This window comes from Aspergillus heteromorphus (assembly GCF_003184545.1).
Source record: "Aspergillus heteromorphus CBS 117.55 chromosome Unknown BO70scaffold_41, whole genome shotgun sequence".
Classification (NCBI taxonomy): Eukaryota; Fungi; Ascomycota; class Eurotiomycetes; order Eurotiales; family Aspergillaceae; genus Aspergillus; species Aspergillus heteromorphus.
Window position 1 is genome coordinate 164,098 of NW_020290446.1, and position 23,382 is coordinate 187,479.

General features: G+C 53.4%; 8 protein-coding genes across 8 annotated transcripts; 2 read left to right on the forward strand and 6 right to left on the reverse strand.

Moving 5' to 3' along the window:
- The first annotated feature begins 645 nt into the window (after positions 1 to 645).
- On the forward strand, positions 646 to 4,603 carry BO70DRAFT_170687 (putative GATA transcription factor (Ams2)). Its single transcript, XM_025538366.1, has 4 exons — positions 646 to 784; positions 852 to 1,005; positions 1,107 to 3,106; positions 3,158 to 4,603. The coding sequence occupies exons 1-4, from the start codon at positions 745 to 747 to the stop codon at positions 4,492 to 4,494; spliced, it is 3,531 nt and encodes a 1,176-aa protein (XP_025394982.1). The 5' UTR covers positions 646 to 744; the 3' UTR covers positions 4,495 to 4,603.
- A 560-nt stretch (positions 4,604 to 5,163) lies between these two features.
- BO70DRAFT_366381 (putative ssDNA binding protein Ssb3) lies at positions 5,164 to 6,026 on the reverse strand. The gene is made up of 3 exons (XM_025544321.1): positions 5,667 to 6,026; positions 5,489 to 5,543; positions 5,164 to 5,377 (listed from the first exon to the last, which is right to left on the reverse strand). Exons 1-3 carry the CDS (start codon positions 5,910 to 5,912, stop codon positions 5,304 to 5,306), a joined length of 375 nt encoding a protein of 124 aa, XP_025394983.1. The 5' UTR covers positions 5,913 to 6,026; the 3' UTR covers positions 5,164 to 5,303.
- A 358-nt stretch (positions 6,027 to 6,384) lies between these two features.
- On the forward strand, positions 6,385 to 8,284 carry BO70DRAFT_366382 (microfibrillar-associated 1 family protein). The gene has a single exon (XM_025544322.1). It carries the CDS (start codon positions 6,438 to 6,440, stop codon positions 7,971 to 7,973), a length of 1,536 nt encoding a protein of 511 aa, XP_025394984.1. The 5' UTR covers positions 6,385 to 6,437; the 3' UTR covers positions 7,974 to 8,284.
- Positions 8,285 to 8,545: 261 nt separating this feature from the next.
- On the reverse strand, positions 8,546 to 9,393 carry BO70DRAFT_301306 (trafficking protein particle complex subunit 5; the record flags this gene model as incomplete). Its single annotated transcript, XM_025539703.1, has 2 exons — positions 8,546 to 9,035; positions 9,107 to 9,393. The coding sequence occupies 2 exons, from the start codon at positions 9,391 to 9,393 to the stop codon at positions 8,546 to 8,548; spliced, it is 777 nt and encodes a 258-aa protein (XP_025394985.1).
- A 328-nt stretch (positions 9,394 to 9,721) lies between these two features.
- On the reverse strand, positions 9,722 to 10,211 carry BO70DRAFT_170757 (uncharacterized protein). Its single transcript, XM_025538367.1, has one exon. It carries the CDS (start codon positions 10,099 to 10,101, stop codon positions 9,793 to 9,795), a length of 309 nt encoding a protein of 102 aa, XP_025394986.1. The 5' UTR covers positions 10,102 to 10,211; the 3' UTR covers positions 9,722 to 9,792.
- A 640-nt stretch (positions 10,212 to 10,851) lies between these two features.
- Positions 10,852 to 12,373, reverse strand: BO70DRAFT_356402 (putative NAD+ kinase; the record flags this gene model as incomplete). Its single annotated transcript, XM_025541933.1, has 3 exons — positions 10,852 to 11,035; positions 11,104 to 11,380; positions 11,443 to 12,373. 3 exons carry the CDS (start codon positions 12,371 to 12,373, stop codon positions 10,852 to 10,854), a joined length of 1,392 nt encoding a protein of 463 aa, XP_025394987.1.
- A 1,708-nt stretch (positions 12,374 to 14,081) lies between these two features.
- On the reverse strand, positions 14,082 to 15,066 carry BO70DRAFT_356403 (uncharacterized protein; the record flags this gene model as incomplete). Its single annotated transcript, XM_025541934.1, has 4 exons — positions 14,082 to 14,246; positions 14,499 to 14,563; positions 14,745 to 14,787; positions 15,007 to 15,066. The coding sequence occupies 4 exons, from the start codon at positions 15,064 to 15,066 to the stop codon at positions 14,082 to 14,084; spliced, it is 333 nt and encodes a 110-aa protein (XP_025394988.1).
- A 1,513-nt stretch (positions 15,067 to 16,579) lies between these two features.
- BO70DRAFT_400664 (uncharacterized protein) lies at positions 16,580 to 16,894 on the reverse strand (the record flags this gene model as incomplete). The annotated part of the gene is made up of 1 exon (XM_025546937.1): positions 16,580 to 16,894. The coding sequence occupies one exon, from the start codon at positions 16,892 to 16,894 to the stop codon at positions 16,580 to 16,582; it is 315 nt and encodes a 104-aa protein (XP_025394989.1).
- Positions 16,895 to 23,382: the final 6,488 nt, after the last annotated feature.

Here is a 23,382-nt window from a genome sequence, read left to right on the forward strand (position 1 = left end):
ATCAATCAGCTTTCCACCTTCCAGTTTCCAGTTCAGTTCTGCGGGTCTTGGCACGGCCGCCCGTCACGTGTGCGCGTGTTTGCCGTGTTTGCCCGTTGTTTGCGCGGCGGGATTCCCGAGGTCGCGATTGGCTGCGTCACGTCGCGTCCAGACACGCTTCAGCCTTTCTTCGCTTCTCGACTTCGCCTGGCCGATCGTCCAAGCTTCACGTCTCCTCAAATGCAAGGCGCCTGCTCTTTTCCTCGACTCCCAACCTCCCACCATCCCACCCCTGCTTCCTTCTCCCTCCGTGCAGCCCCGTCGTCGTTCAACAACATCCGGCTTCACACCTCGGTCTGATTCTTTCCTTCTCCATCTCTCTCTCGCCCATGCCTCGCGCTCCTCACCGCATCCTCTCCTCCTCCTTTTGTTGCTCCGTGTCCCGCGTTAGCATTCCACAGGCCCTTTCCCCGCGACGCCCGGTGCATACATTCCTCTGCATTCTCCCGCTCGACCCTCCCACCAATCGGGCCTTTCTGTGTGATCAGTACGACCACCTTCGTTGATCGAACAATCCCATTCGACCTTCTCTCGAATCCTCGTCCTCGGTCACGTTTCGAGAATCCCTTTTCGAACCCCCTCCTTTCCTCGACAGACCCTGGGACAGCCTCCTATCCCTACCTACACACACTCTTTCTCCCTCTCTCTTTACTACTCCTTACACCGTCTGGCCCTGCTTATGGTTGGTTTTCTCCGCTTGGTGGCATGGAATCTCAGGACGGAATTTCCGTCCGGCCTATGAGGCGTAAGTGAATTTTCTTTGGCGTCATTTTTCCCGCCGGATGCTAATCATTGGAACCTGGAACCCACAGTGAAGGTCCTCTACACTTTCGATGATGCCAACAAGACGAACTGCCTGGCCCGGTGGCCCCATCTCCTCGATATCCAGTCTGCGGCCCTGGACGAGAAAACACAAATCGGTGTGATCGAGCTAAAAACCTGCATTCAAGCCATTGTCTCGGCAAGGTGAGCTCGAACCCCCCCCCCCCCCCCCCTTTTTAATGGAGGGGTCCTGAGGGGTTATTCCACACTACCCGGGTGCTAATTGTGTGCGTTTCATGTGACAGCCCGGAACTAGTCGCCCACCTCGGACAGGATTATACCGTGTACGCCTACGACTACTCGGAATATGAGACGCCCCTCGTCGGGCAGGGAATGCTGTCATGGGTTCTGGCATCCGCTTCTCCGACCCCCAATGCCCCGGCACATCAATCCCACACCATGGTCACCGGTCGGGTGTGCAAGAACGTCCTAGGTTTATTTTCGAAGGGTGCTCAGGAGACACTGGAGGTCAAATTGCGGCTGGTGCCCGTTCCCACGGTTATGCAAAGCGAGTACCTGGATAGCATGCAGCGATACCGGGAATTGAGCAACGTCATCCCTCATGAATTCGACGCCCAGTCCTGGACGAATTTTCTGCGCCAAAACCCAGGTTTGCTGGCCCCCCGCCATCAGCACCAACAACAGCAACCGGACCGGACCGTATCGCCGATGGACCACGCCGGAATCGAACGGTTCCACCGGTTACTGAGTGAGGGGTCGACGCCAAGAGAGCTGCCCTCCATTGCGCAGAACGGGTCGATCCGATCGGTGTCACCCACGCAGTCGGTTCTTGGCCCTACAAGCAGGATATCCACGCCAGGTCACCAGCAAGAACAACCACAACAGCTGCACCAACAACAGGAAAGGGTGCACACCGATTTGATTCGCCCTTCGTCTAGCGCTTCCATGCGCGACTCGGACCTCCCCGCCCACGTCAGATATGCAAGCCGCCGGGGGTCAATCCAGTCGGGATATGGAAGTGGTGACGAGTCTTCTGATCAACCCCGGAAAAGAGCCAAGCTGTACCGCGCGGATTGGCCTGGAAAGTCGGACCTCAACATTGAACGGCAGCCCAGCTCCCTGCGTGTGGCCGCAAGCACCGCCGCATCTGTCCGTATTCATCGCCCCACGCCAATCAACCCTTCTATTGCTGCCGCCCAGAGTTCGAATGAAGAGCCTGTTCGGCCCCCAACTCCTATTTCCAACTCGAACGACCTTCCTCGCAGAGCACGACCCCCACCCAGCCTCTTGCGTGAGTCTTCGGTCCACAGCAATGCTCAGTACATGTCACCTTATACCATGAGCGATGATCATCCATGTGAAAACCAGTCGCCAGAGGAGTCCCGGTATCAGGGTCTCTTTGAACCCTCGTTCAGTATGCCGTCCTCGCCCCCCGTTCTGGATTGTGCGTTTCCGACCCGGTCCAGCCCAGTTCTCCCACCTATGGCCAACGATCCGGACTCTGGCTTCATGAGCGGAGGCATGGATGATCTCCTGGATGAGGAAGTTGGCACCCCCTTGGATGAGTGCACAAGATCGGTCATCAATGACAACAGAGGCAAGAGAGGCGCGCGTCCCGCTGTACAAGCTAGCTCCCCTGTTGGTGCCCCAATCAACCTCGATAACTTCCCGGCCAGCGATGCCCTACCGGACCAGTCAGGGAAAGAGAAAGTACCTGCGCCCCCTCGCGCTCCGGCCAGTGCTGCGGGCTCCAGGCCGTCCTCCCGCGCCGGTATCCGACAGGTTCCCAAGCCCTTGGCCCCTGCTCCCATGTCGCAGAGCGAGCTGGAACAACTCATGAGTGCGATCCCTGCGAGCGACCCGGTGATGCCCTCCCATGTGCACGTACAGACTGCTCAGTCTTGGACCGGCCCGATGAGCGACTTCTCTGCCGCCGAAACTCCTGCCCCGCAACCCCCCATTGAGGACGGCAAGGTCCGGAGTGGCACTGGTGCCAGACGGCTGAAACAAGTTCAGGCGCGTCTGGACAGGTGCATCCAAAATGGCCAGGTTCCTCCTTACTGCGAGAACTGTGGTGCCATCGAGACCCCTACTTGGCGCAGAGCCTGGTCCAAGGAGATCGTGGGCAACGAAGATGAGGCCAACGAGCTCGTCAAGGACTCAAACATGTTGTTCTGGCAGGCTGTTGATCGCGATGATCAAGAAAAGGTCATCAAGTTCAAGGTCTACAAGAAGAGCCTAGTGGACACTGACAAGGACTTTTCCCAAGTCCTTCTTTGCAACCGTGAGTGATCTTGTAACTGATTTACCTTGCAGCTACTAATGACGAAAAAAGCTTGTGGTCTGTGGCTTCACAAGTTCAAATGCATGCGGCCGGAAAACAAGTGGAACAAAGGCGCCAACAACAAGCGAAAGCGCCCTCCCAGGAACCGCAAGGCAGGCGGCCCGCTCTCCAGCACCAACCCCTCGGCGAGAAACCGCGCCAGAGCCGATTCGAGCAAACCCGAAGGGTCCTCTCCCGGCGTATCCGATGCCTCCTCGCCCGCAGTCGAAGAGGGACCAACCCCCCGCGGAGAAAACGAAACCGAGGGCAACGAGAACAGCGCGCAGGACAATGACGAAGTCCAAGAGCTTCCCGCCAAACGCCGTCGTGCCAACAGTCTGGAGCCGCGGAAGTCATCCGATGCAGCAGGTAGCCGCTGGCAGGAGCAAGATCCGGTTGCAGCGCTCCGGGCGGCCATCCAGTCTAGTCCAGCTAGAAATCTTGAACACCGCCACGCTCCAGCTGCGGGTGAGAATGCTCTGACTCCCAAGTCTGTGAGACGAGTGCTTTTTCCTAATTCGCACAATGAGGGCGGGCCTTTGCGGGCATTAGGTGACGCAAACATGAACAGTCCTCGCAGAAGCCCCCGTGCCTCGCGTGGATCGGACAAGCAAGCCGAAGACAAAGAGAACCAGACCTCTGCAGATATTGACGGGCTTTTCGAGAGTCCCGAATTTGACTTCGACCTCCCTACCAGCCCTACGCCTAGACGCCGCAACCCTCGTGCGAACATTCTTGGTGAAAAACGACTTTCCGGGCCGAGCAACTCGCCTACGTCGAGGGGACGGAAAGCAATCACCTCTGACTCCCCGACCAGGGTCACAGCGCAGAGACTGCAGCGCATTCAGAGCAGCCCGGGCCCTGCGACGCGCCAAAACAAGACGCCCAAGCAGTCGCGAACTCAGGCTGCCAACCTCCCTGCTTTGCCTGAAGATTCTTTCGGCCCCGATGCATTCGAAGGGATGGACAACATGATCGTCGATATCTTCTCCGACGCCCCCTCTGCTGCAAACACGGAGGCACTATTCGCCCTTGATCCCAAACTTGCCGACGGCAGCTGGCCTGACTGGCTTCCTTCGGATTATGTTTCCCCTGCCGGATCCGAGGGCGAGGCGACTGGCCCCGACGACTCGAGAGATCTCATCAATGCGCTGCTGTCCGATCCAGACCTTCAAAAGAACCCTCAGTTCGATATCTTCAATTACGTTGACTCGAACGTCCTTGATTCCGGATTCTTCAGTTCCGACGCCATCAATGCCGACAGCCTGACGCTGGGCGTGAAGAACAAGGCGGCTGAGAGCGAACCCATCACGGACAAGGAGCAAATCCCACCTACAAATGATGCTTAATGAGTTTTTTATTCTTTTTTTCCCTGTCTGTGATGAGAGCGGACTTTCTTGTCCATTTTTTTTGTCTTATTTTAGCGATGGCGTTCGGTGGAACTTGAGTGGCTGTAAGGTCAACGGTGGCCTATACACGCCCGCAATCCTGTCTTTTTCTTTTCTTCTGTTAAACAAATAAAGAGGTGAGCTCATTCCTAGTCGGAAGTGGGCCGGTTGAAATTGGGATGGGATGGGAAATGGAAATTGGGAGGATTGGAATATGGTTAGAACCAAGATACCTACATCGGCTGCGATTCGATGAACCGTTAAGTATGAAAATAATAAACAAAGAAGAACAAAAATTGTGTGAGTCATGAGTGCCAGTAGTTCTAATTCTTCTTGTAGCTTGATTAATACACCTAGTATACACTCATCTTTGCAGAAGTCATTTCATATGAATAGTAGTCCTCATTTGTATATCATCATGGCACTGTGCATCTTGCTAGTTGCATGCCCGATCTTACCCTACAAGACATCCTACTCCCAGCATACCCTTCTCCCTTCAGCTCAGTCCAGCTCTAGTCCAGGCAATCACCCAGAACACACCCCCGGTAACAATAAACAAGAAAGATATAATAGCATATCCCAGACGACAACCCAAGGACAGAATCAAATACTTTTCTTTTATTCAATTGACCCAGCCCTATCTGTATCTGAACGCACACGCTACGAAAGAAATACCAAAATAACGAACCACAAAAAAAGAACCCATAGATATCATTCATCCCATCCTATTCCATCCCATCCCATCCCATCCCAATGCAATGCAAGGCAGATTACTCGTTCGAATCGTAGAAAATGGTCTTGAAGCGATGCGTGACGTTGACGAGGTTTTCGTAGATTTTGTAGTCTGCATAGATAGATAGTATTTGTCAGTGACCATTTATGGAATATAGTGATATAGATAGACAGATAGATAGGAATAGACAGAGGGAAGAAAAGGAAAAGGAAGGGAACATACCGCAATCCGCCGGATTGCCCCAATCCGTAGACCCGAGGAGGCGAAGTCCCACGCCCTGTATAGATTCATGACATATTAGTATAGTATATCATCCTCAACTCATCCTCACTTATTCTCATCCCCTCTACCACCCCATTCCATCCCATCCCATCTAACCAACCACAAAATCAGTACATACCTGCCCATTCTCCAAATCGGTAACCTTCCCAATAACCTCAACCAACTTCCCCATCTGCAGATGCGAATCCGGCTTCAGGATGAGGGTCACATCGCCGTTATTCCCGCAGGTGATGGTGGCAGTGTCGCCGCGGAGGGCCGTCACGGTGCCGAGGAGGCGGACGGTGTGTGCTGAGCGGGGGCCGGAGGAGGAGGGGTGGAAGGCGTGCAGGTGGGCGGGGAGGACGCGGGGGGTTTGGAGGGACATTTTCGTTCTTTTTTTATTCTTCGGGGTGATTTATTCCGTTTCGACTTGGGGGTTTGTTGTCTGAGGTGGGTTTGGAGGGTGGTGAGGGAGACTTGGTATTGATGAACTGAACTGGATGATTGATTGATAGATCGATCGGTCGATCGAGCGAGGATGGGATTAGTTATTGAACGTCGCGCGCGCTCGACGCGTGATCACATGACCACTCTTCCCGCAGGCTTGGACGGTCCAGGCAGGCAGGCGGGCGGGCGGGCGACGGGCGGACGTCGGAGCTCAAATGTTCAAGTTAGTTCAAGCTACCTTAAAGAAATCGAATCTCAACCACCGCGACAGCGCGATTGCAACCACAACTCAACACGACTCGACTCGACTCGACACCAGTCTGTCGTCTGTGCTTTCTCCCCCCTCCCATTTCATTTTATCTCTACTTCAACACCTTCCCACATAAAACACCCCCCCCCCCCCCCCAATTCATTCATTCAACCATCCAGCCATCCCACCCAGACCACATACCCATCAATCAAAATGCCACCCCCCCTCCCCTCCCATCACCGGGGAATGACAGCCAACCCCCTAAAGCCAAGCCGATACCGACCCGGAAAAGCCGTTCCAGAGGAACCCTCATCATCGGAAGAAGAGGAGGACGAGGAGGAGGCGGCCGAGAAGCTCAGACAACAGCAGGAGAGACGGCGGTTAGAGGCGCAACGACGACAGGCGCCGAAGGCGAGTTCGTTTCCTGCGGGTGCGGCAGTGACAGGGAAACCTGTCAAGGGGGCGAAGAGTGTGAAGTTCCAGGAGGGAGAAGAGGATGAGGATGAGGAGGGGTTCGTTACGGAGGATGAAGAGGAGGATGAACGGGCTACGAAGACGGGTGTACGCCCCCCTGTTGCTGGCGATAGGGTTGCTGTCCCGGCTGGTCAGAGGATAGGTAAGGAGGGGGGTGAGGAGGAGGATGAGGATGAGGAGGAGGAAGGGGGATCTGAAGAGGAAGAGGAGAGTTCAGAAGAGGAGAGCAGTTCCGAGGACGAGGCGCCGCGCAGGGTGCTCCTACGGCCTACGTTCATCAAGAAAGATAAGCGCAACGCGACGCCAAACGAAGCGCAAAACGGACAGGGGGGGCCAGGCACAGTGGCTGATTCGGCAGCTGAATCGGAGGCGCGCAGGGCACAGCGACAGGAGAAGGCGGATTCACTGGTGAAGGAGCAGCTAGAGAAGGCGGCGATTGCTCGGAGTGAAGCGAACAAGGCATGGGATGACGACGAGTTGGAGGTGGGCGAAGAGGGCGCCATCGACGATACGGACGGAAAGGACCCGGAGGCGGAGTACGCGGCGTGGAAGCTGCGGGAGCTGAAGCGCATCAAGCGCGAGCGTGAGGCGATCGAAGTGGCGGAGAAGGAGCGTGAAGAGGTTGAGCGTCGCCGCGGATTGACGGCCGAGGAGCGCGATCGGGAGGACCGCGAATTCATCGCCAAGCAGGAGGAGGAGAGGGAAGCGACCCGCGGCCAGGCGGGTTACATGCAGCGGTACTTCCACAAGGGAGCGTTTTTCAACGACGACATGCAGCGCGAGGGCCTCGACAAGAGAAATGCCATGGGTGCGCGGTTCGTGGATGATGTGTCCCGCGAAACGCTGCCGCAGTACATGCAGATTCGAGATATGACGAAGCTTGGAAAGAAGGGGCGCACGCGATACAAGGATCTGAGATCGGAAGACACGGGGCGGTTTGGCGACGAGTTCGGCAACAGGCCCCGTCGTCGCGATGACGCGCCTTTGGGCATCACCGACGAGAGATTCATGCCGGATCGTGGCGACGACAGGCCTACAGGCCCCACGGGGGCTAATGCCTCTGTTGTGCGCCAGAGACGCCGGTCCCGATCTCGGTCATCCTCTCCACGGCGAGATCGCTACCGTGATCGCTCGAGAGACCGAAACGATGACCGTCACCGCGACCGTTCAGCCGACCGATACAGACCCGAGTCTAGTCGCAGGAAACGAAGCCCCTCGCCTTATGATGACCGGGACAAACGGAGGCGGATGAGAAGTGTTTCGCAGGAACGTTAAATGGGAAGCACGCAAACAAACAAAATTATTCTATTCCTACCGGCGTTGTTGGGGTGGGGGTATCTTGAGATCATGAATGGATGCATCAGGGTTATTATGTTCGTTGCATTTTGGGGGACCAATCCGATCCATTCCTGCATTTAATGTGGCCTCCGAGAGATTATACCTGGGTATTTTTGGCAGACAGACTGAACCGAACGTAAATAAACCAGACATCTTGCTTGCATATACAACAAACAGACATGACTGTCGGGCGCGAGGTCATCCGCGCTACTCATCTTTCCATCTCGTGAATGAACAGTTTAAATGCCGTCCGTCCGTGGCTCGTAACGAAAAGGGATCGCCGTGGGAGTGAGCCATATCCCATACCAAGTCAAGTCAAGTAATCAGATATCCCGACCATAACACCTGAAGGGTCATCATCGAGTGTAAACCCTCTCTCGAATCTATAGAGCAAATCGCTGCGTAAGAACAATCGCCGATCATACCGTGAAGAAGAAACAAAACCGCTGCACGTCGAAGTCATCGTACCCGATCCGGACGTGTACGTAGTAAGTAAGTGATAGGTATATTTATTTGACTCCGGCGCGTTCCAGCACCTTCTCCCTCTCCATGACGCTCTCCCCGAACCGTAAGAGGAAGATCGTCCGACCGGGCCACATCTCCGTGGGCTGGTTATGGGCCGTGACCTTGGCCTCGAAGCCGCATCCGTCGCAAACGCCCTCGATGATGCCGGCGACGAAGGCGGCGCAGTTGAGCATGTTCATCTCCTTGGGGACGCTGATGTAGGTGTTGACGAGCGGGTCGTTGTCGGTGATCATGTATTCGTTGGGGGTCTCGGGGGAGACGGAGTGTTCCAGGGCGTCTGCGGGGCGGTTGAAAAGGAGGCGCCACAGGGGTCCGTGGATGAGGTGCAGGAGGGGGAGGATGCGCAGGGGTCTGTTCGGGGGCGAGGAGGAGGTCGAGGAGCTGGAGAGAGAAGAGGAGGTCGAGCTGGACATGGTCCGGTAGAACAGGAGGTCGAGCAATCGGAGACCCAGGGGGTAGCCTTGTTCGTTCAATCTGCGGGCGGCACCACAGGCCGTGTTCAGCATAGATATAAGCTACAGGGTAGTGTCTGGTCGGACTCCTACCGTTTTTCTAGGTCCTGAATCCCCGTTACCCGTCTCTGGGCGTATGTGACCATCTCCGCGAAGAGAAAGGCGAAGCTAGCCCGGCTCAGTTCCGCATTGCGGCTGCGATTCAGATGTCTGTCATAGATGGTTTTGCGGTTCGACGGCACGCGGAGACCCTGGCTGGACTGGGATTGAGTGTGAAGGTGTTGTGGTGGTTGCTGTTTGTCGGCGGCGGCGGCGAGACTGGAGCCGCCATTGCTGATGGACAGCATGGCGGCGTGTCGTGGTGGTTGTGGTTGTGTCATGTTGGGGCGTCTTGAAGCGGTTGATCGATATGCAAGATAGACAGATGGGCGATCGGTGGATGAGGAGTCTAATTCACGTGGATGGAATCGTGCATCCTGATTGGGATTCGTATTGGGATATCAGACGAGATGGTCAGGTGGGTTTGCACATGGCTGAGTGGAATGAATGGCAAGGCAGGCCAGAGTGGAAGGACGAACGAAGCTCTTGTTGTCCCTCGTCCCGGCGGCTTGAGACAGGCGTACGGCGAGGCACACGCGCGGAAACGCACTTTTGGCGATAACTCCGACAGCCTCCTATTCCGATTCCTCCCTCTTCCAAGGCATACGGCCCAGGTTTTGCTGGTTTACGCTGCAATACTTACGATCGACATCTACCAGCTCTTCACTGCAGGTTACGGACTACAGCCAGCAAACTACGAACACAACCAGCAAGAAAAAAAAATCTTGTCCGAATAAGCATCCATGACATTCAAAACTATCTAAAATCACCCGCAATCTCAACAGAGCAGAGCGATCATACACCCAGGTCATCCCACATAAAAGAATCCCAAGGGCACACGAAACCCCCTGCCTCTGCCATCCAAAGCTATAGGCGAACAAAAAAAATATAAATATATCTGCACTGAAACAAGCAATATTAGCACAGGCTTGAGACCAAATATATGGCATAGAATTTATCATGAAGAGATGACCAAAAAAGTCAGACATCCAAGGAAGTAATACGCACAGAGCCGTCTATGATGGGTTCAAGCGACGGCTAGCGTGGAAACTGCGAATGTAGGAAAGTTTTCATCATAAGAGCCCCCTGAGGGCTTTTGGTCGGGATGATGCAGATGAAAAAAAAAATCAAGCAACTTACCAAGTTAGTCACACACAAGAAAAAACGGTGCGGTAGGTTATGAAATAAATATCCAAGTATCCTAATAGCATCAACGATCCAGATATAGAATTGAAACCATCTTTAAATTCCAATAATCCGGTCGATTGTTGAAAAACAAAAGCAGCTGTGCGAAGCTTGGGAATAAGAGGAAGAGAAGAAATTTCGGCGCGGGAAGAACGCCTTTTATAGTCTGCCTCAGGCTGCCCCGGAAACCCGGCGACCCATACGGACAGCGAAAATTCATGCGCTGCCTCCACAGCAGCCACCACTCGCCCAGATCAGATGCTACTAGACCGTTCCACGGGGTTTGCCATTACACATGGAAACTATCGCCAGCGTTGTTGCGATATGCAGACGAAAAAAAGAAATCAATGCACCACCACCATGTATACAGCGCATGCAATTGATTGGCTATGTTTTTTTTTATCTCTTTTGGCTGGTAGGTACGGCCAGTAAGTAAGTAGCGTAACTTGTTGAAGTTGAATATCCCAGGACACGTAGATCCCTATATCGAACCCATAACAACGCCCATAGGTCATAAAACACCCCTTAGCATCACAAAATACAATCTCTGTTGTTTATTTACCGCCCTTTTCCCCCCGCTCCGGGTCGAGGCTCTTCTGCTTCTGTCTAGAATTCCAATTCAGTGTCTTCGAGATGCTGTGTACCCAATCATCGCCGCGTCGGCCTCGGGGCAGGACATTCGCGAAGGGGTATCGCGATGCAGAAACGGTCACATAGTCGCCGGGTTGTAGCTCAATCCTGGGAGGGGGGTGGGTGATGTTAGTCTGACTACCTCCGTGCAATCAGCCGGAGCCGGTGCAACTCACCTCTCTCGACCGTCAAAGCTGGCCCATGAGCTTGTCCGGGCATCATACGGCACTCCCATCCGGAGAACAATCGTATCCGGCAGGATGATGGGCCGGAATGAAAGCGTGTGAGCGCATATCGCAGTCACCAGAATGACCGGATTATCCGGGTGGGATAGCGACCCCCCAGCCGCTAGGTTATACGCTGTTGAGCCGGTAGGCGTCGCTATACAGACACCATCAGCGAGAAGTGTGGTGAAATGCTCATCGTCGCCAAACAGTTCAATCGACGACATTGCTGGACACAGACAGTCAGCGGTCTTGTCACGCAACCCGAACAGGGATCCAGTCGGGACATACTAGGATTTGGCCCCCTATCCAGGACGACATCGTTTAATATTTGAAGAACCTTATCCGGCCTATGGGTTAACGTATCATCGCTTTCTTCCCCGATCAGCTCTTCCACCAGATCCCGTTTCTTTGCACTGGCCGGCGAGCTGTCCGGTAGGGGATTGCTCCTCATGATTGTGCATTCGAACCGTAATCTCAGATTGACCACCACGCCATCCCTGAAGGCGTTCGTAAGGGTTTTCTGATAGTCGTTGAAGTCGAACTTGGTCAAGAAGCCCAGCGAGCCCAACGAAAACGAAAGCACCGGCGGCACGACATGCTGGAAGAGCCAACTCGTAAAGAGAACCGTCCCATCACCCCCAAGCGTAACGACGAAGTCAAACAAATGGGCTTTATCCACCGCCAGCTCATGGTCCCAGTACTTCAGACGACTCTTTGCGGAAGGCTCCTCCTTCAGTATCTGCGCCGCAGCGAACTCGGGATCCGACTCCAGCCGCTTCTCCACGTAGACATTATACTGGGTGGCACGATCCTTGGACAGAAGCCAGCTGGCGACCTCCCGCGTTGATCCGATGACCGACTGGTCACCCGCCTTGGTGACCAGGAAGACCGTTTTGACCGTGAGCTTGAGCTTGATGCTATCCAGTTTCTTGGACAGCTTGCGAACGTTCCAGGCCATGTCAGAGAGTTGCTTCTTGGTCAAATGGCGCGACTGCACGAGGGCTTTCTCGGCCATGGAGGCATCACTTAGGTCGGCATCTTCGCCGTCGTCCAGCGCGCCCTCATGCTTGGATTTCTTTATGACGCCGTCCAGGTCTTTCGGTTTGTGGTAGTGCGGCGGGTGTCCCCAGTCGCCCGCGATCAGCGAGTGTACAAAGCAGGCGGTCATCTCATCGGGGTGGGAAGAAACGCTGGGTCTCGCTTTCGGGTCGTCCGCCATGACGAGCGACGACTTGCGGCGATGGCTGCATTCGGGATAAAGCACCACCTGGGAAACGGGAGCGCGAGCCGCGCAGATCATCAGCCGGGGGAATCAAAATGCGAATAGAATGATAAGATTCGATGGTACCTCCAACTGATTGTGACTGTCCGGATCGTCCGTCCCCCCTCCACGGCCACCACCACCAACACCCTGCGGGCAAGTCAGCGACAGCTCGACGGGGATCGATTCGGCGGCTTACAGCGTGGTCGCGCGATACTTCTCCATCCATGACTGTTATCGAGGCCGATCCTCTGGAGCTTGACGGCGGGTTCGTGATGGAACTATCGCGCAAGCATTGTGTGTCGGTTGGTGGAGGTCGCGATGGATTTGGGGTAGAGGCGGCTATGACGTCGGTCGGCCGTGCGGGCGGTCATGGTGCATCCATGCGGGGGTGTGGACATGCACGATAGTCACGATTCCATTGTTCTTGCCAGTCAGTTATTGGTAATTGATGTCTTGGAGATTTTTCAAGTGGTGTGAAGTTATTGGGTAGTCGGAAATCTGGAGATTATAAGTGCTGTTGGGCTGTATCTTGGTAGCACTGGATATACTTCCCCGGCGAAGTCGATGGATGAACCATATGGATTACAATTGCCAAGGGTGAACATTACTATAGACATTGTTCAGCTATAAACATGAACAGAGCAGTATATCACACTGGCAGTAAAATCATAATAATAATAAGGTAAATATAGTACCACACCACTAAGAAACACCAGAGACCCCGCACTTAGCATCAGCTACCTATACAGCATAACAACCAGGATCCGACATTTAGATGGCATACTTATATAATTTCACAACCCATGATACTTTCCACTGTACATTGATTCAAATGCACTTTCACGGTATAGGACGATGGTTTGTTACACCATAGCCGGATTGGTTGGAGGCAGTAGTTACTATCTATCACCCATCCTCAACCGATACCAATATATATATTCCCGGAAGACCACACCGGACATCACCGCGCCCTCTTACCAATGCCAATCCCCAGCGCTACACAACCCCCCAACCCAAGACAAAACCAAGAATCTTGTACCCTCCCACCCTATACATCCCTCATCGCATCGACAATCCACATGGTAAACATGCCAGCACGTACAACCTCAGACCTACAATCCCAAAATCCTAAAATCCACCAACCCGAATAAACACCCTGTTCAACATCCCACAACCTCAATGAAATGAATGATCCAACATTACACATGTCATCCCCGAGGAGCAGGAGTCAGAGCCAGAGCCAGAGCTAGAGCTCGAGCCATGAACCATGAACCATGGCCATGGACAAGGACATGGACAAGGTCTGATCATCATGGGCAGTAAGATAGGTAGTAGGTAGTAAAGGTATACGCAACCCGAACAGGCACCACCATTATTTACCCCCCTCTCCCCTCCCCCTCCCCCCTCCCCTCATCACCCCATCCCCATGTGACAAAGCCGTCAAAGATCCGACACCAGACTAGGAAGTTACTTTCTTTAGTTTCTATCTAGTTGTTGTTACCTAGTTAGTGACTCTTCTAGAAGGGCCACAGACTACTCCGTACATTGGCAGATTTTATTATTAGAAACCAAACCAAACCAACCCAAACCAACCCAAACCGGTCCAGAGTCCAGAGCCCCAGACAGGCACCACAGTCCACCACATCCACCACACCGGGGAGTTTCACTTATGGCCAATAATGCGGTGGATCTGAAGGGGTCGGAGAACTGAAGAGGAGAGGAACGAACACCTGTCTTCACTGTTCAATCCAGTGGTGTCGGTGATGATGACACTGACAGACAGACAGACCTTCTCCACGGCGGGACCGGACAGTTTCGGTTTCTTGTTCTGTTAACAGGTTACCGTACCGAGTTAATTACCTTAGGTAAGGTGGTTTCGACTCATTCTCCGGACTCGGTGTGATTGTCAATCATCATCATCATCATCATCACCCGGACACTTGACAGAGGATCAGATAGGTAGAAGATGTCATAAGGAGGCGAATTGGATACTCTCTATCCGTAGATGGTAGTAAACCGTACATCCGTGCTAAAAGAAGGATGAATGCGTGGCACATGAGACAAGGCCAATACAATATACTTTTCTTAGCTGGAGGGGAGGGGGGCGGGGAGGGGGCTTGGGAGCCATCGGACTCGGTAGACTAACTAGGTTCAATAACAGCAACAGAAACTCACCCAGAACCCAGTTCGATCTAGGCGCATTACGAGCCGGTCCATTTTACCCAGATTACTAGATACAATCTAACTACTACTACCTACCAGACTAGATACTACCAGACTTAGCCACGACCAGGGCTTCGGCTAAGACCCATCCACCGACACTCACCAGACACAAACCAAGCCAAGTGATCATCAAAATCAGCCTTCGACTAGATAGGTAATAATAATAAATAATCAATGCTACCGACTGTAAACTGTACTGTTAGTGCTGCGGCAAGCAACGTGCCATGTTTGCCAGCCACCGAATAATCCGGGCTCCACCCGCCCTGTCTAGAAGTAGAAGAAAAGAAGTAAGAACACTTCACCACCGCCGAGAATCCCGCGGCTCCATTTTCTGCCCCTCCATCCTATCTATTTACAGTTTATACGAGGAGGAGCAGGAGCAGGAGCAGGAGCAGAGCGGCAAAAGCAACAAAAAGGGTATGCATGGGGTCCGATTTCGATGTTTCGACTTTTTCGATAGGATGGATGGATGGATGGATGGACCCCGAAGTTCCCGACGTATGACTTGCCGCGCCCAAAACTGGTTTTGCTTTGCACATCGCATCGACATCGACATCGTAACTCCGCAGTGCGCACACCCAGTCGCAGTCGTCGCAGTAGCAACAGCAGCAGTAAGGAGGGACCGGATTGCGCGGTTTCTGCTCTAGCCGACACACTCCGATCACACACACACACACACACTCTCTCTCTTTCTTACTTTATTAGTCTTGAGGTATCTCACAGTACTCTGCTCCGTACGGCGTACTAGGGAGTAGTAGGTACAGGTGTTGACGCAGACACTGTCGCGAGTCCGCATCGGTGGTACCCCGGATGACGAAAGAGACCAAGTCCCGGCCCAGAGGACGGAGGTCCTATCTAGTTGGATAGAGGATGGGCGACAATTGGGGCGGGACGAAATAGTCAGTCAGTCAGTCAGCCATGTGGCTTTCCGAACTGTCCCCTCTGATCCTCCGTCGGACCCAGAGAAGGAAGAAGGACGAAGTCAGTCTCTGACTCCCAGCTAGCCAGGTTAGTGAACCTAACTTCAACTTGAGTAACTAGGCTAGTTAGGTAGGTTAGTTAGTAGTCCCCTGACGAGAGACTCGGCCGAGGTAGGTAGGTAGGCATCGATAGTGTAGATACGTAAACAGTGGGAGTCAAGGTTCTCTGGGCAAAGGGCGGCGGCTCCAACGCACGACTCCATACGGACTAAGATACATACGGAGAAGCATCGCCAGCACCTTACCCTTTGAGGACGGGGGAGACCGCTCTGGCGCTCTCAATCTGCAAGTAGAATTTACCGCCACGACAGAGTCAGTCAGACAGAGTCAGTCAGCGGCGGCGCAGCACAGCAGCAGGATCCTTTAACAGATCCATGGGAAAGGGCGCGCCGCCCCCCCCCTCCGTATTTAGTCAAGGCACTACTCCCGCAGTTGACCGGAATCCTGGCGCCTTATTTGCCCGAGGGGATGGGCACTAGATTGACCCCCCAACGGTCAGACATCTCAGACAGTGTTCATTGGCGGTCAATGTATTGGTGGATCATGGTACTACCCGCTGTTTGCCGATTAGAATCATGCAAAAGACGGTTAGAGGCGAGGTATCTAGGGGGGAAAAACAACAGAAGAGAGAAAAAAAAGGAAAAAAAAAAAAAAAAGAAAAAAAGAAAACGGAAAACGGAAACCAGCTATCTACCTACCTAATTTCCATCATCGGGGCAAATTTGGCTGCGGCAAATCGGGTACGTACCCCACTCTGCCATGGGATGGATGGATCTGCCGTGACAGTGCTGCAGCAGCAGCAGGAGCAGCAGGAGCAGCAGGTCTTGGGCTTGGATCTCAGCCACGGATGAATAATCCTCAATATTGAGGGGGGGGGGGAGGAGAAGGGAGAGGGGGGGGGTGTTGTTTGCCTTTTGCAGTAATGATACCTCGGTGGACCGCCGACTATCATTGACCGTCACCGGGTCATGATGCATCGGGCCTGGTGGGATTGACAGCCGATCTTCCAATAGTGATCTGTCACGGTGGATGTCCGAAGGTCTGATTCCGACTCATGTGTGCTCTTCCTTCTCTCCCTGACTCCTCTCCTCGACTCCTGTCCGGCGCTGGAGTCGAGGCGGTGGTTGGCGGTTGGGGTTGGTTCATCCAAGGGCGGGCGGGATGGAGCCCAGGCCAACGACTGCGACGGAGGGCGCCGATCGGGTTGCCAGGGGTAGTGAAACGATCCCAGGCGCTTCGTGTCCCTAGACCGCTTCGGGGATGGCGTAGGCATCTGCGGAGACCCTTCGAGGGGAGAGGGAAGGGGGGACTGCAATGATGAAGAAACTCGAAAGCCATACGGAGCACAGGACGAATATGTACAAGCCCCTCTCGTAGTGTCATAGGCTGAAGCAGCCGCCGGACACTTAGACTACCTAGGGTAGGTAGGTAGGTGAGTAGTCGAGTGCAAGCAAGTAAGGCAAGTCATCAAATGTGATGTGAGATGCGCTGCGCTATCAACAGTCCCAGTCTCCGGTGCTACGTCGGTCAGGTGGTTGGTTCCATTGCCTCTGCCTGCGAAATGTGAGTTAATGCATGTCCGTCGCTTGCATAATCCCCTGTCTGCATTGACTAACTAATAACTGCATGCCTGACACAGTCACACTGTGGCCTGACGACCAGGCCTGATTGGCGCCGTACGGTACTGTATTCAGATGTGCCCCGGGGGATCCGTACATACTTACTCCACAGTGCACGCCTTGAGGTTGTACGGTAGATAGATACTTTCTACTCAACCCAGTCCTGAGGTAGGCAAGCACTTAATTAACTAAGTCAGTAGGAAAAAGGTCACCAGGATGGTCGGAGGTATCTATCTATGAGACAGTAAGGTTCCAGACCCGGTGGCACCGATACGTTTGCGATTTCTTGGCCGAGCCTGACTGGCCAGATGACATGTAGGACAAACCTAAGCACAGGCCACATTCTGTGTGATGGCCACCACCTTAGATCTGAACAATGCAAGAATGCAGAATGCTGCAGTATTTGCCGATGATGTGGTGACTGGTGGCAGCTGAGGATAGGCGCCTCGCATACATACCTACTCCAAAGGTACAGACAGTAACATATTACTCGTACCGCCAGCATGCCTATCCTGTCCTGTCCTCTGTCTCTGGCAGATCATGCATGCGCCAGATTATTCGATAGATCTAGCCGTGTGTATGCACTGCGTACACTGTACACCGTATATATCCCAGCCATCGCCTACCAGACATATGTACAGTACCCGACAGGGTTGTATCGCAGGTAGTAAGTATCTATTCCGGGCTTTGAGAATCGAGACTCGAGACTCAAAAGACCGATTGACCCCGGGCATAGCAATACTGGTCTAGAGTGATCATTGGTCGGAGGGCCACAGCACCCTATTTTGGTTCCCATGCATGCATGCATGGACCTACTGGCGGTAGCGGTAGCGGTAGCAGTAGCTGTATGTACGCCATTTGACTCATGGCCACCTGCAGATGCCTTCCGCAGTCGCCTTGATTCGTAGGAAGTTTCACAGCCAACGATGGGGTTGATGCTGTAAGAATAGTACATACCTACCTACCTACCTACCTAGGTACGGACCATCTAAGTGCTACCTGAGGGAAGGGCCTGACTGGCTGGCTCTCTCAAAGATAGTATCATCCATCTCAAACATCAGGACGCAGCGCATCGCATCGTATCGCCTAGACTGCCTATCTCGGTTACGGACTGGCTCCGGAATAATATGTTGCAACTCTCACATTTGCCAGTGCTAAGTGAATGGCAGATGCAGGTTTACTTGGGACCCACTTGGGCAGTATTTAGGTAGGTAGGTGGTTTTGGGCCATCTCCGCGCTGCGCTCTCAGTCTCACCCTACTACCTACGTAACCAACAGGATCATGGCCCTGCCGCGCGATCTGCTTGAGCATTTGGGGGGGGGATGAGGAGAAGGAGGAGCTCAGACGTTGTGGCGTCGGCCAGGGCACGCGGTCATCATTTCCCTGGCTAGTAAGGAGTACTACCCAGCTAGACTAGCTTGATGCTGCTTATTATTGAGTAGTTGGGGGAGAAAAGAAAAGCTCTGCAAGACCCATCAACTGTACTTACTCCGTACCATGGTGGGTGGGTGATGGTGATCCAGGAAAATCCAGATCATCACAAGGGCAAGGAAGCGATGGGATGGGCGGCGGCGGCTGCTGAGGAATGTCGTGTCACATCCACTCTGCGCCGACGGGCTTGTTTTCACGTTCGGTTGCAGCCTGGCGAGCCAGGGCCAGGGCCAGGACCAGGACCAGGACCGGTTCCGGTTCTTAACCTGGCGAAGTAAGGTGGTAGCTGTGGCTGCGAGGATCCATCATGAAGCATTTGGATGACGATACGATGAGATGAGATGAGATGAGATGGGATGGGATGGGATGGGATGGGATGGGAGATGAATGAGGCTTGGAAGGTGATTGTTCCTGATAGTAAGCACTTTCTCCGACAGCCAATGATAATGGCCGGGGGGGGATCAGATTCAGCCTGCCCCTACTCGAGTCCGTAGCACGGGGCCATCATCGGTAGGGGTTGGCGAATGGTGACATGCCACTAAAACAAGCCAAACCAAATTAGCGTCCAAAGACTTCCATTGTTTAGGGGAGGCCAGTGGGCGCTCGGGCCTAATTATGGTCTGATGACAGGGATATGGGATTACTCCCTAGTATCGAGATCGGTCTGTATAGTATGTATGTAAGTCGCGGAAGCGCCGAGGAGGGGGTGAAATGATCTGATTTCAGATTGAAGGAGCAAGAACAAAAAAAAGCAAAGGAGATATCCCTGCTGTGTTGCGAGTTGATCGCTTGGTTTGGCCGACTAGTCGGTTGATCCCTACATGGTTGACTTTCTCCGAAATACTAGGGTTTGTCTCGGACGGCGACCGCCATTTCGCTTACTGGGTTTCTGGATCGAGCCGGATACATCAGCTACCCGGCAGGCGTCGGGATTCTGATGGGGAAGCTAGGGTGCCATCTCGCTCATGGGCCGGGGGCTGTTGTCGATAATATTAATCTGTCTATCTAGTCGGACCATCATCGTTTCATCTCCTCTACTTTAGTGTCACTGTCAACTGACGGTGTGTTCCGCCCACGGGCACGAGACGGTCAACCCTCGAGTTCAACAGCGTAATGGACAGTAGCAGTTAGTGAACTCAAAAGGTGGGATTAGCTTTTGAGCTTGTGCCATGCTAAAATCCCTAGTCCTAGTCTCCAGGGAGGGGAAGAAGGCCGATGGCTTGTAGCCTCATCTTATCGACCGTCATTTTGGGCCTTTCTAATCGATCCGTACTGCTGCACCGCGATGGTATTGAGCTTGGTGGCGGCGGAACGTCTTCGCATGTACGGAGTACTCGGTAAGCACTCCAGTGGACGAGTCCAAAGGGTCGGGGATCACCTGCGGATATACTCCGTATAGTAGGTTTCTTTCTCGGTACGGACGGAATGGACTGCCGGGGTTTGATTATCCCCCACGCCTCTCAATCAATAAAAGGGAAGCATATTGGATGTTGGATGTTTAGGTAGGTATACTCCGTCGCAGTGGTGTCAACCTATCATATCAGCAACAGCGGTTCTCTATAATCCGCCATCCCAAGTGCCGTTTGCGATTCAGTTGTCATCTCCACCTCGACTCGGCTGACAACCATCGCTCTAGATATACGGCGGCGTGTAGCGCACCACTTAGAGATAGATAGTCGATGACCGCCGGGAAGGCTGAGTGGTTACAGTGGTACTGTATGTACCGTACGGAGCTAGCTGGTGGTAGCTCACCTTACTTGCTTGCTTGCTCTGTTCTCCCTGGTAGAGTCAATCCCTGTCCGACGCTGCCCTTCCTCCTCCTCCGTCCTCCCGTAGATACGGAGATATGGGAGACCCACTTGGGCTCGCACTTTTTTCCTTTTTCTTTTTTTTTTTTTTTTTTCTCTCTGCTCACCCCTCTTTTCTGCTGTCCCTTTTTGCCTCTTCTCCTGCGCCTGCCCAATCGACTGGCGGAGAACGGGCTCGGCCCCTGGCCTTCTGGAATTTTGTTCTTCTCCCTTTCAGTTTCCAGTCCCCTGCAGTCAGGTGGGCCTGCACATGCGTTCCGATGGTTCCCCTCCTGTAATCTCCGGCTTCTGATTTGTAGGGCAACCGGACGATGATCTCAGTCGTCTGATTAGTCGCTTTTTTCGATGTTGTATCTTGATTAGTAGTAGTCCCATGCACATAGTACATAGTAGGTATCTAGATACTTAGATGTGCCATGTACTTACTACGGCCGTGATTGCTTCCGCCTAGGGCGTCGCACGGAGGTTTTCATGTCAGCCAGTCAGTCGGGGTTGTTTGAGCACAATGGAAGGGCTACCCGCCTCCCGGACAGCCGGATTCTGAACCCTGACCAGCGACAAGCATCGAGACTTTGGGGGCCGCATCCATGGGTGTCGGATGGACTAGAGCGGCGACGTGACGGAAGCAGTGCCACAAGTCTGATCATCGATGATCAGGCTGTCGTTGAACCTCGGAAGATGGAGTAGTAGTACACTACTACTACTACTACTGAGTAGTGCACGACTGGCCAGGCCAGTCATTGCGGAGGATTGCTATGCAGCTACCTATACACTTGCTCTGCCCCCTTCTTTTGACTAGTAAGTAGTGGCTCATGCAGGTTTGGACAGTTCCGCGCGCAGGACCAATTTCCAGGCGGCCGAAGAGGGGCGTCAGAAGGCGACTAACTAACTACTGGACTAAGGCCATCTCAGGCCATCTCAGGCTCTCAGCCTTCAGCCTTCAGCCTTCAGGCACTTAGGCTCGCGAGGGCGACGGGCGCTAGCCGGAAAGAGTAGGGCTCTGCGTTAGTCAGGCTTGCTCCGGTCGGCAACCCTGGTTCTGGAAATGGTCTCCATGTCGAGTTAATTAATCATCATCATCATCATCATCATCGTCGTCAATCAATCAATCAATCAATCAATGGAAGAATCCTCCGCCCCCGACTTCTTCTCCTTTGTCGATTGCATACTGCATGGTGCATGGTGCATGGCGCATATTGTGATGGCCCGATGGGAGCCTTCTAGGCGGAACCTAATAATCTGTGACTTTGTACGCCGGAGGTGCAGCTGGACTCGTCAGAAAACATTATTGGCACCCGCGCCCACCCCATCTCGGAGCCAGCCTGCCTTGTGGAGTCCGCATACCGATATGTGTTTCTCCCACTCTCAACTTTCAAGGCGTCTTGCGTCTTGCGTATGGAGTAGTAGCGTCCACCCCCCACTCTCTCCGGGCTTGGGGCAAATTCTGTTTCTCAATATAACACCTACGATCCTTGAACCCGGACCAGATGTTGTCATCTGTAGCCGAACTTTCTGTGCCCCCCCCCCCCCCCCCCTCCCCCCCTTCTCTCCTCTCTTCTCCCCACTGTACACACCGAGCGATAGTACGGCGTAGTAGTAGATAGTAGGGAGACAGGCCTCCGCCAGTCAGCCACCTCGCCATCTGCTATTCAATACGTGCCGTCATACGTAAGGTATGACCATGAAACATGTGATCCACAACGAGTAGATTAATCTGACAGAACACCCGATAAGCAACAACGATCGGGATTTGGGGCGGCAGGTATGTGGTGGATATCGGATGTGAGGTCCAAGAGCCATGGCCTATCCGGATTCCGGATATCATCCAGCACCAGGTGTCAAGTAACATTATCACACCCCTGACATCTGGTGTATGCCGTACGCAGCAACCCAACTGGTTACCGATAAACGATGACAATCAATAATAACGATCATCCATCCGGCTTGCTTCACAAGACAAGTATCACCGGCTAATGAATGGGTCGGTCGCAAGGTAGACCGGTTTGGGCTCGGTCAATATCAAGGGTCCCAAGTGTTCTCCCCTCCCCAAGCGCGGTTGGACAGGAATAGAAGCGCCCAAGGACGGCTGGAAGTAACAGGCTGGTCGGATGGGTCATTGGATACGCGCCCGGTGATGCCGAACGACTATGATGACGATGACAAGGAATGGGCGGATGGTTGTCCATCAGCATGCTTGCCCTTGTTTGATCCAGACCAAGTGCGGCGTAGGCAGGTAGCATACTACTACTACTACTACTACTACTACTACAGCCACCGGACGAGTATTATTATTGCTGCCATGCACGGAGTATGTACTCCGTACAGTATGTGTCTACCGTTGGTGTTGGAAGATGTACTGCACCTGTCCACGTACTCCGGACCATGGAAGCCAGCAGTAGTTAGCCCTTGGGACCTTTCAGGCTTTCAGCATTATTGTAACCCTTGCGTAACGGGCGTTGTGAGTTGTGACGCGTTGGAAACGGTGAACTTGTGGGGACAAACGCCGGACTAACGAGGGAGGAGGGGAGGGGGGGGGAGCATGTGTAATGTAATACGGAGGAATATTACTTAGTGCTGATAGAGCCGGCGCAGGAATGGCACGGAAAAAGAGTTGGTGTCGTTGACTCGTTGGCCGCAGGGTTGACGATCGGGTCGGATCGTGGGTCATTGCAGGTACTACTCCGTAAAAGTCAAGTAAAGTTACCAGGCCGCGGGCATTCCGATCGTGACTAAGACATTCTAGTTAACTTACACCTGGTGCCTTGTAATCAATTCACTAGCAAGTGGCACTTGGCCCAGAATGGTTATATTGGATTCTTGTACCGGGTATGATGGGCCTCGGCCTCGAACCTACTAACTACGGTAGACTACTTACTTACACTACGTAGTCCTTTTTGCCTAG